This window comes from Podarcis muralis, chromosome 1 (assembly GCF_964188315.1).
Source record: "Podarcis muralis chromosome 1, rPodMur119.hap1.1, whole genome shotgun sequence".
Lineage (NCBI taxonomy): Eukaryota > Metazoa > Chordata > Lepidosauria > Squamata > Lacertidae > Podarcis > Podarcis muralis.
In genome coordinates, this window is record NC_135655.1 from 46,677,188 (window position 1) to 46,688,095 (window position 10,908).

At 42.5% G+C, this 10,908-nt stretch overlaps 2 protein-coding genes across 2 annotated transcripts in view; both read left to right on the top strand.

Annotated features, from left to right (window-relative positions):
• The window catches only part of LOC114593271 (disintegrin and metalloproteinase domain-containing protein 20-like), a 13,518-nt gene extending 12,673 nt beyond the window's left edge, over positions 1-845 (top strand). Inside the window, exon 2 of the mRNA XM_077927567.1 lies at positions 185-845. Within this exon, the coding sequence (XP_077783693.1) occupies positions 185-426 (242 nt within the window). The 3' untranslated portion in view covers positions 427-845. The remainder of the gene's footprint in view (positions 1-184) is intronic.
• A 4,527-nt stretch (positions 846-5,372) lies between these two features.
• LOC144325696 (disintegrin and metalloproteinase domain-containing protein 20-like) lies at positions 5,373-9,617 on the top strand. Its single transcript, XM_077919762.1, has one exon. It carries the CDS (start codon positions 8,697-8,699, stop codon positions 9,615-9,617), a length of 921 nt encoding a protein of 306 aa, XP_077775888.1. The 5' UTR covers positions 5,373-8,696.
• Positions 9,618-10,908: the final 1,291 nt, after the last annotated feature.

Consider the following 10,908-nt stretch of genomic DNA (forward strand, 5'->3'; position numbering starts at 1 on the left):
GGAGCAGTGAGAGATGGGACTCCTTGTGGCACAGAAATGATGTGTATTAATAGGGAGTGCAAGAATGTGTCTCTCTTGAAATATGATTGCAATGTCACAAAGTGTCATAATCGAGGAATATGCAACACCTACAAACATTGTCATTGTGATGATGGCTGGGCCCCTCCAGACTGTCTAAACCAAGGTAATGGTGGCAGCATTGACAGTGGACCTCCTCCACCAGGGAACACTTCAAAACGTAGCGTCAACATGACAGGAATTATAGCAGCAATTGTATTTCTTGTTTCTACTATTTTTGCTGTTTTGGGGCTGGGTATTTATTTCAGGAAGCGTCTGAGAGAGCGGTTTGTAAAAAAACCAGAAAAAACATATGAAGAAGGTGTAAAAGAGGAAGAAAATCCTGTCCCAACTGAATCAGAGAATTGAACAATACACTGAATGTGTCAAATAGATGTGCAGGAAATAATGGACAGGATTATGCAGTGATACATTTAAGTTTCTAAAGTTTTTAAAGCCCTTCTTCATTTGTCTACTAGGCACAATAGGACAGAACTCTGCAATGTGTTGATGTTGTCTGCAGTCTCTAACTCTCAGAAGTATCTCCCTTAAGCCCACCTGGGAAAAGAATGTGGAGGAATGCTAAATACTTTCAGCAAAAGCCAGGCTCTGAATAAAATCCCATTCTCACAGAAACCAACACAACCACTGATGTCATTTGAGTAACTGAGGTGATATCCTAAAATATGCCTGCTGTAGAGCAGTAAAAAGGCAACAAAACACTTTAACAGCTGAGCATCACAACGTTACGTAATCCTAGTGATTCCATGTCTACATATCAAAGCAACTGAAGATGCAGAGAACCGTGGAAACAAAATGTTAAAATGACAAAATGTTGATTTCTTTATCTAATTTATTCTTCATACTTTAAAGAAGGTAATCCAAAGTGATTTATAATATAAAAACAAACCCATACTGTACATTGAAACCAGCAGAAAATAAAATAAGAAACCAAAGATTAATGTAAAATAAAATCCCATTTCTAAAAGGCGGGATTAAAACATTCCAACCACTGGAGACCACAGATAACTAAAAACAAAGGTCTAGCAAAAGAGGGGGGAGTTTTTGCTTAGTGCCTAAAGCTATTTCTTCATGATACCAGGTGAGCCTCCTCAGGGGGAGCATTCCATAAGTAGGGAGCCACCACTGAAAAGCCCCCTTCTTGTGTTGCCACCCCCCAGAACTCCTGAGGAGGAGGCACAAGAAGAAAGGCCTCAGATTATTATTGTAGGGTCTATGCTGGTTTATACGGGGAGAGGTGTTTCTTCAGGTATTTGGGTACTGAGCCACAAGAGGCTTTGTAGGTCAAAACCAGCACTTTGAATTGGGCCCAGAAACTGATTGGCAACCAGTGTGGTTGGGCCAGGATTGGTGTTATGTGCTCAGACTGTCTTGCCTCCGTGAGCAACCTGGCTACTGAATTCTGTACCAACTTCTGAATTGCCTTCAAAGACAGCCCCATGTATAACACATTGAGTAATCTAACCCAGAGGTCATCAGAGTATGGCTGGCCACCAGCCAAAGCAGATGGAAGGCACTTCATGCTACCAAGGCCACTTGATCCTCAAGTGACAGCAAAGCGAAGTTTCCAGAAGTATCCCCAAGCTATGTAACTACTTCAGAGGGAGTGTAATCTCATCAAGAGCAGGCCATTTCCCATCCATCCAGTCTAGGGAACCATTCACTTCAATTTAATCTGAACTGAGCTTCAGTTTATTGGCTGCCATCCAGTCTATTACTGAGTCAAGACATCAGTCATGCACATCCACTGCTACACTTGTAGATGTTAAGAAATCCAGATGTGCCATCAACATATTGCTGTCAACGTACTGCAAGACTCTGGATGACTCCACCCAGCAGTTTCCTGTAGATTAACATGTTTAACAGCATGGGGGACATGCTTGATCCGTAAGGAGCCCTGCATTGAAGACTTCATGAAGCTGAAAAGCACTCCCCAAGCATCATCCTGTGGAAATGAGTATCCAAGTAGGACCAGAACCACTGCAAAGCAGTGCTGCCCACCCTCACACTGGGACAACTGCACCAGAAGGATACCATGGTGAATGGTATTGAAGGCCGCTGAGAGATCAATAGGATTAACAGGGAATTAACACATTCTCCCATCCCTCAAGAGCAGTTTCCATGGCCAAACAGACCTAAACCTTGATTAAAATGGATGCAGAAAATTGGTTTCATCCAAGAGAGCCTGGCTCTGGCTCACAACCAGTCGCTCAAAATATACAAAACAAAAAAAAAATCCTTCCAGTAGCACCTTAAAGACCAACTAAGTTAGTTCTTGGTATGAGCTTTCGTGTGCATGCACACTTCTTCAGATACTGAAGAAGTGTGCATGCACACGAAAGCTCATACCAAGAACTAACTTGGTTGGTCTTTAAGGTGCTACTGGAAGGATTTTGTTTTGTTTTGACTATGGCAGACCAACACGGCTACCTATCTGTAACTCAAAATATACAAGTAAGCGTTTATTTCTTTGTTTTAAAAGACAAAAAGCAGTGATTAAAAACACTGAAAGTACAAATGCTAACATTTTTTATAAAAATAGGTGTAAAATGGTTGAGAAGTCCTAATGTTATGAATAATTTCTTCTGAATAAACCCTAAAGGGAGATTACTGAACGTTGCTATGGACAAAAGAGGGATGCTTTAATCCTTAAGTTCCAAAGTTCTACTGATAGCAGACTGATCTTATTATATAGGGACCAATTTCAGTGTTGCACATAGAGCTGACTGGATCTCATCTCTCTCTCTCTCTCTCTCTCTCTCTCTCTCTCTCTCTCTCTCACACACACACACACACACACACACACACACGGAGTTGCAAATATTGGCCACAGATACTGCAGCTGAGGGAGGAAGGAGCTTCAATGCTCTATTCCACAGCATCCCAGCTCTTCCCTTTTCAGTACAGTTGAAGGTGAAGCAGCCTGCAGAGGAAAAAGGGGAAGGTGGAAGCAGTATTATGCCCTTGTTAGACCTTCCTCTTTCCAGACTAGAAATTGGAATGTGGGGCTCAGCTGCTCTTTTACTCTCCAAAATTTCATAGGTGAAGTAGGTACACTTATTTGAAACAATAGGAAACTAAAGCCCAGGGAATGAGGCTGCTAGTCACCGAGACAGCTACAGTGGTACCTCACAAGACGAATGCCTCGCAAGACGGAAAACTCGCAAGACGAAAGGGTTTTTTGTTTTTTGAGCTGCTTCGCAAGACGATTTTCCCTATCGGCTTGCTTCGCAAGACGGAAACGTCTTGCAAGTTTGTTTCCTTTTTCTTAACACCGTTAATACAGTTGCGACTTGACTTCGAGGAGCAACTCATAGCACATGGTGTGGTAGCCTTTTTTGAGGTTTTTGAAGACTTTGGTGATTTTTGAAGCTTTTCCAAAACTTTTCCGACACCGTGCTTCACAAGACGAAAAAAATCGCAAGACGACAAAACTCGCGGAATGAATTAATTTCATCTTGCGAGGCACCACTGTAATCTTACACAGTGGCATCTGGCTTTTTGCTTATAGTCTGAGGTCTGCACTTGCTCAGAGTCCACACTGGTACTGTTTTGAGCCTGGTCCTCAGCTATCGTCTCTCCACTGTAAATGGAGAAAACCACCTTTCTTTGTTTCTACAGAGGTTCCAAATAAAAGGCAAGTGTAAAAAACCAGGACGTACTTCTGTAAAAAAACACACACCCTCATTTCAGAGATAACATATTTTTCTGCCAGAAAAAGTATTAGAAAAAGTTAGTCTGTTAAAGCCTATAAAACAATTTGTTCTACCAAGACACTGCTGATTTACTACAAATTCATATTATCCCAAAGATGTATTTAAATCAGTTTGTATGTGTGTGCTGTATAATGTTGTAACTCTTTGTGACATATTTCAATTACATATTACTTTTCAAAACTGCTTTGAGGTTCCCCCCCTACAATCAAGTGGTATATAAATTTTAATAAACAAACAAACAAACAAACAAACAAACATTTGCAGTTGCCGTCATCTTTTATAAAATCAAAATTACTTTTAAAAAGAACTAGATTAAGTCAGTAGTGCAGAGACTCTTAATCTCAGGGTTGTGGATTCGAGCCCATGTTGGGTAAAAGATTCTTGGATTGCAGGGGGCTGGAGTAGAAGACCTTCATGATCCCTTCAAACTCTACAATTCTATGATTTTATGATAAGAGAGTATTTTAATTTCTTTATAAAAATGTATTCTGCTTAATATATATTTTTAAATATATATTTATTAATATATATTTCCGCTGTTCGACAGTGGAATTTGCTGCCAAGGAGTGTGGTGGAGTCTCCTTCTTTGGAGGTCTTTAAGCAGAGGCTTGACAACCATATGTCAGGAGTGCTCTGATGGTGTTTCCTGCTTGGCAGGGGGTTGGACTCGATGGCCCTTGTGGTCTATTCCAACTCTATGATTCTATGATTTAGAGTGTGACCCGTAACACTCAGTAAATCAAAACAAAACTATTTGTCACAAATAAAATTGATTTAGTCATGAAAATAAAATAAAAAATATTCTGGAAATCCATTATCATGTTTTAAATGCAATGGAATTTTTAAAAGCCATGTCAGATTTCTGGTGTTGAAAGTGCCTTAAAAGCTTCAAAAATAAGTCATGCCAGACCAATCTGATTTCTTTTTTTTTGATGGAATTACAAACTTGGTGAATGAGGGAAGTGCTGTGGATATAGTCTATCTTGATTCAGTAAGGCGGTACCTGTTTATCTACTTGCACTGGTATGCAAACAATACTGCCAATGGTAGTTCATGAGGAAGCTCAGGCTCGATGACCTGGGTCTGCACTAAGAGACAGCCAAGATGGTCTCTGGCCTCTTCAGCAGCCTCAGCTTTTGTAGCTGGACTCATAACTACAACATAACTAAAGTAGTCATAAGCAATAAAGAAAACATAAAAAATATACCACCAAACTGAACAATTTCCACATAAATCACAAGATCTATAATAAAGATACAAAAAACCAGCAACAGCAGCAACCACCACCCCTCTCAACAAAATCCGGCAAACGACACCCCAGCTCAAGGGTGTGTTCAGCAGTCTCAGCTTTTGTAGCTGAAGTCAGTCAGGGCCCCTCCCTCCTAGGTCAGGTGGGAAAAGGCTGCAAGGCAGAGAGCAGGTCTTCCAGGACTCGCAGCCAAGAGTCACCGCCAAGATGCCCTTGGGATGAGGGGCAGCTGCCCTCTATTTTTTTTTAAAAAATGATGTTTATTAAAGTTTAACAATTACAGAAAAGAAAAGGGGGAAAAAATAAAGAAATTACAATACTTCAAAAAAGAAAAAAGAAAAAAATACAAAAAAGAACAATACAACAGATCAGTAAAAAGAGAAAAAGCAAAACCATTTAAAAAGAAAATCATTTTAAAAAGAAAAAAAGAACAGATCCGATATTTTCATATCTTTATTTTTCATTTACTTTTTTCCTCGACTTCCTCACCCCTCCCTTTTTTGTATTCTAATTCAATTACCTGTTTCAGCAAATCCTTTCCCTCTTTCTCAGATTTTGTTCTATAATATATCTTAACACAGTTTACCCTTAAATTTTACACTTAAAAAACCCTAAAAACTTAGAACTTATTTAAATTTATCTCCTTATAGCATTTCTACTAAAGCCAAATAGTTTCATTCCAACATTTTCCTCAGACTCATTAACTTTACAATGTTTCTTTAAATAAATTTTTAAACTTTCTTCCAATCTTCATCCACCGTCTCTTCTTCCTGGTCTCGGGTTCTGTCAGTCCTTTCTGTCAATTCCCTCTAGTCCGTCAACCTGGTGATCTTCTGTCCGAGGCTCTTAACTCTTCTCCATGTCCCTTCTGCAGATCTTCAAATTTGTACTTGCCCTTTACTTTGTCATCTGTTGATCTTATTCTCAATTTCTTTCCTTTGGCACTGAGGAGTAGATCTCTGGGAAGCTCCAACTTAACAATGTCTTTAGCCCTTCTCAGCAGGTCAGCCCATTCTCCATGGTCAGCATTAAAATCCAAAGGAAGTTTCACAGCATGCTTCAATGTCCCTCCAAAGTTAAAGGTCCCCACAGCTCCAGTCTCTCCCTGGCCCAGGACCAAATCCCATAAGTCTGGACATCCCTGCATAGGGGGGTCGAGCCCACTTCCCATCTCCAATCCAGCTGGCACTCCATCTCTCCAGATATTACTCACTCCAGGCTCGGGCTTCAGAGACAACAGCTTATAATCCTGCAAGGCCATAGCTCTAACAACATATATTGAGGTTCAACGACAACCTCCTTCTTTATCTTCTCCACAACTTGCCCTGTCAATGCAAATTCCTGGGTCAGTTCCTGAGGGGTTTCCATATAAGTATTCACTGTTTGTCCAAAGTTGTCAGTTGCAATAATCATCAAGTCCATCTTTGCATGAAACAAATCCATCTTTGCATGAAGCTGCTCCAACAAAGCACATGTCTTGCACAAAGCAGACACTAAGGCTTCCTGTGTCGACATTCTTGTCCAAGGTCAAAAACTATTTTTTACGATCCTTAATCTCTAGAGCTGGCGAGCTTCCCAGGTTCACTCCAGCAGCAATTTCAAAAGCTCCCTCTAGGGGATTCAATTTCTAATTGTATCCGTCCTTTTAGAAGCAGATCCGGCAACAAAATTACCTTCCTTTTTCAACTATTTTGTTCCTTTTAAATGCAAAGGGAAACATTGGAGTCAATATGTTTCTCTTACTTAACTATCTGTCAGCACACATTTTATTCACGGTCGATGAACTTTCCCAAAACGTCTGTCTTTTGACAGCCCGTTCCCAGGTTCAAGACAGTAGAAATTTATCTTTCTTTACTCTCTCTCCTGCAGGCTTAAACAATTTAAAATTTCCGCCCTCTTCTCCTGCTTCCAAGGGGGGTTTAGTAGTTTGACCAATGGAAATTTAGTCCTTTACAAATAACTTTCCAGACTTTAGCTTGCGATGTCTTTGCTTCAAACTATTTACAAAAGCGGAAGGCGGACTTCCTGTTCTGTTTAAACCTTCCCGCTCCTGTGCCAAATTACGAAGTTTTATAATCCAATTTTCCGTTCTACTCACGGGTACTTGTTTAGAGTCCAATTGTCCACAGGAAAAAGTCAGCGCTCTCCGGCAACAGCAATGCGGCTTCACTCCGTAAAAAGAGCAGTCGATTCGAAGTACCACGCCGCTCACCCCACTTCGCTCCGGATCCCCGAAACCGGGTTTCCCCGCGAGTAGGGGAGGCGCGAAAGGTGCTAGCCAAATCCCAGGTCCACAGGCTTCTCCCCCCTGTGGTTTTTAGTGGGTCTCCGCCTCGCCTTGGCGGTCACACCCTGATTTTCACGGAGCGGGTTCCTCCCGATCAGAGGAAATCCGCCATTGCCGGTGGCGCTAACCCGGAAGTCCAAGGGGCAGCTGCCCTCTATGCCCTGCATGTGTGTTGGTGGGGCAAAGAGTGAGCCACCTCAAAATGAGTAGACACATTGGAGAATTTTGAATGTGAGCCTTTTCATCAAAAGGAGCATGTATGCAACAGCTACAGTGTGACTCTGTGGACCAGATGGACAAGTAAAGACTTCCTATAATTTGTTTTAAAAACACCTTCATATAAAATTTATAGCATTTGATACAAACTACTCCAACCTGCAGGTGGCGCTGTGGGTAAAACCTCAGTGCCTAGGACTTGCTGATCGCATGGTCGGCAGTTCAAATCCCCGCGGCGGGGTGAGCTCCCATCTTTCGGTCCCAGCTCCTGCCCACCTAGCAGTTCGAAAGCACCCTTAAGTGCAAGTAGATAAATAGGTACCGCTTTCTAGCGGGAAGGTAAATGGCGTTTCCATGTGCTGCGCAGGTGCTGGCTCGCCAGAGCAGCTTCGTCACGCTGGCCACGTGACCCGGAAGTGTCTCCGGACAGCGCTGGCCCCCGGCCTCTTAAGTGAGATGGGCGCACAACCCTAGAGTCGGACACGACTGGCCCGTACAGGCAGGGGTACCTTTACTTTTACTCCAACCTGCATCTAATATCTTATTGTAAATTTATGAGATCTATGGATTTAGGGCGTTATACAAATTTAATAAAATAATAATAATTAAAAACTCCCCCTTCGCCTTACCTGCCATTGCTGCATATTGCTGGCCAAATCTCTGTAGAGCAGGCAACTTGCTGTTCACATATCCTGCTTCCAGCCCTTCAGTGGCATAAGAAATACTATATCTATACCAAATTTGTTCATGACAAGGCCATAGGAACTCCTACTAGCGCATAGCTGTCAACGTTTCCCTTTTTCTAAGGGAAATTCCCTTATTCCAAATAGGATTCCTCACAAGAAAAGGGAAAAGTTGACAGCTATGCGACTAGGTATTCTTCCATTGCCCTGCACTCAGTTCCCATGATTACCTGACACTATGGTCCTCAGCCTATCAGCACTCCTTTCTGTTCTTCCTGTTAAGTCCCCTGTCAGGCACTCTGACTCGCTTCCCATTCGCCCAGTCTCTGCATTCTATTCTGTCCCTAATCACCAAGGCCCGCCCACATTCCAAAGGTAAATCTACAGACGGTTGCTATCATCAGAATCCTTCTCTCTCTATAGGAGTTTCCTTCCCATTTTGCTTTGGGCCCACAACAGGCCATCCCATGGGGTGCCTTAGTGCATTCTTTCACCTGTCAGGGAAGATGACAAGCAGTCTTCCCTGGCTGCTGGTGCTGATCTCATGGAATGTGTTGAGTGAGACTGCAGGTCAGAACCCTCCACAGGGCTATAGGTATGCCTCCTATGAGATGATTGTCCCAAGGAAATTAACCCCCCGATATGGACAAAACCCCCACACTATCACTTACTTGCTGCAAATTGAGGGGAAGGGCCACATCGTGAAGCTCAGGAAAAAGAAGAGCTTTGTGCCTAAACATTTCCCTGTCTTCACTTACAGTAGGGAGGGGGACCTTCAGATGGACTATCCTTTCATCAGTGATGACTGCTTCTACCGCGGCTTGGTAAAAGGCCATCCTGCCTCTCGAGTCACCCTCAGCACTTGCTCGGGGGGACTCAGGGGTCTGTTGCACTTAGAAAACCGCACCTATGAAATTGAACCTGTTCAGGCATCTGCTACTTCTCAACATGTGTTGTATAGATTGGAGGAAATGGTGGGTGCTGTACGAATGAGGTGCGGGCTAACAGAGGAAGAGCAAAGACACCAAGAGGCCATGATCCAAAGCACAAATAATGTAACAGTTCAAATTGATGCAAGAGCAGCCTGGTGGACACATACCAGATACTTGGAGGTTGCCATTGTGATAGAACATGAACGGTATGTCAGGTTTGACAGAAATGAAAGTCGTATTGCTTTGCAAGTTCTAGATATTATCCATGCTGCAAACTCAATATATGAGCCACTTGCTGTTGAGTTGTCTATAGCTGGCCTGGAGATTTGGTCAGAAAAGAACCTCATGAAAATCGAAGACACAATAGAAAAAACACTGCTCAATTTTGTCACGTTTGTAAAAAAGTCACTAAGTAAACATATGCATCCTGATGCTGCTCACTTATTTGTACAGTAGTGCCCCGCAAGACGAATGCCTCGCAAGACAAAAAACTCGCTAGACGAAAGGTTTTTTTGTCCGCGATTTGCCTCGCAAGACGAATACCCCTATGGGCTTGCTTCGCAAGACGAAAACGTCTCGCGACTTTGTTTCCTTTGTCTAAAAACCGTTAAAACCAAGGGTGCTTTGTTTGAGCAGCTGCAGTTGCGACTTGACTTCGAGGAGCAACTGTTAGCACGTGGTTTGGTAGCCTTTTCTCAGACTTTGCTCACTTTTGAAGCTTTTCCAAAACTTTTCCAGAACTTTTCCAGAACTTCTCTTTCATCCATTTGGTAAGTTAAACTTTTAAAACTTTTTTGGGGGGTTTTGGATTTTGGGTTGGGGTGTTTGGGATTCAAGGACTTGGTGTTGAGAAGGGGTTTGCGATAATCTGGGGGCTTGTGGGCCTTTTTTGGGAATTTTTATGATTTTCTGTGACCACTGGGCCAGGTTGTTTTTTTTTTGAAAATTTGTCTGAGTTTGAATTTCTGAGTGCTGGCTGGCTAGGGGAACAGTTGGGGAGGTTTCTGCAGAAATCTGGGGGCTTGTGGGGGTTTTTGGGCATTTTTGTGATTTTCTGTGACCACTAGGCTGGTTGTTTTTTTTTGAAAATTTTTCTGAGTTTGAATTTCTGAGTGCTGGCTGGCTAGGGGAACAGTTGGGGAGGTTTCTGCAGAAATCTGGGGGCTTGTGGGGGTTTTTGGGCATTTTTGTGATTTTCTGTGACCACTAGGCAAGGTTGTTTTTTTTTGAAAATTTTTCTGAGTTTGAATTTCTGAGTGCTGGCTGGCTAGGGGAACAGTTGGGGAGGTTTCTGCAGAAATCTGGGGGCTTGTGGGGGGTTTTGGGAATTTTTGTGATTTTCTGTGACCACTAGGCATGGTTGTTTTTTTTTGAAAATGTTTCTGAGTTTGAATTTCTGAGTGCTGGCTGGCTAGGGGAACAGTTGGGGAGGTTTCTGCAGAAATATGGGGGCTTGTGGGGGGGTTTTGGGAATTTTTGTGATTTTCTGTGACCACTAGGCATGGTTGTTTTTTTTCAAATTTTTTTTTCTGAGTTTGAATTTCTGAGTGCTGGCTGGCTAGGGGAACAGTTGGGGAGGTTTCTGCAGAAATCTGGGGGCTTGTGGGGGGGTTTGGGAATTTTTGTGATTTTCTGTGACCACTAGGCATGGTTGTTTTTTTTTCAAATTTTTTTTTCTGAGTTTGAATTTCTGAGTGCTGGCTGGCTAGGGGAACAGTTGAGGAGGTTTCTGCAGAAATCTGGGGGC

Coding starts and splice junctions, on each gene's coding strand:
- LOC144325696 (XM_077919762.1), top strand. CDS start 8,697: ATGGGGTGCCTTAGTGCATTCTTTCACCTGTCAGGGAAGATGACAAGC.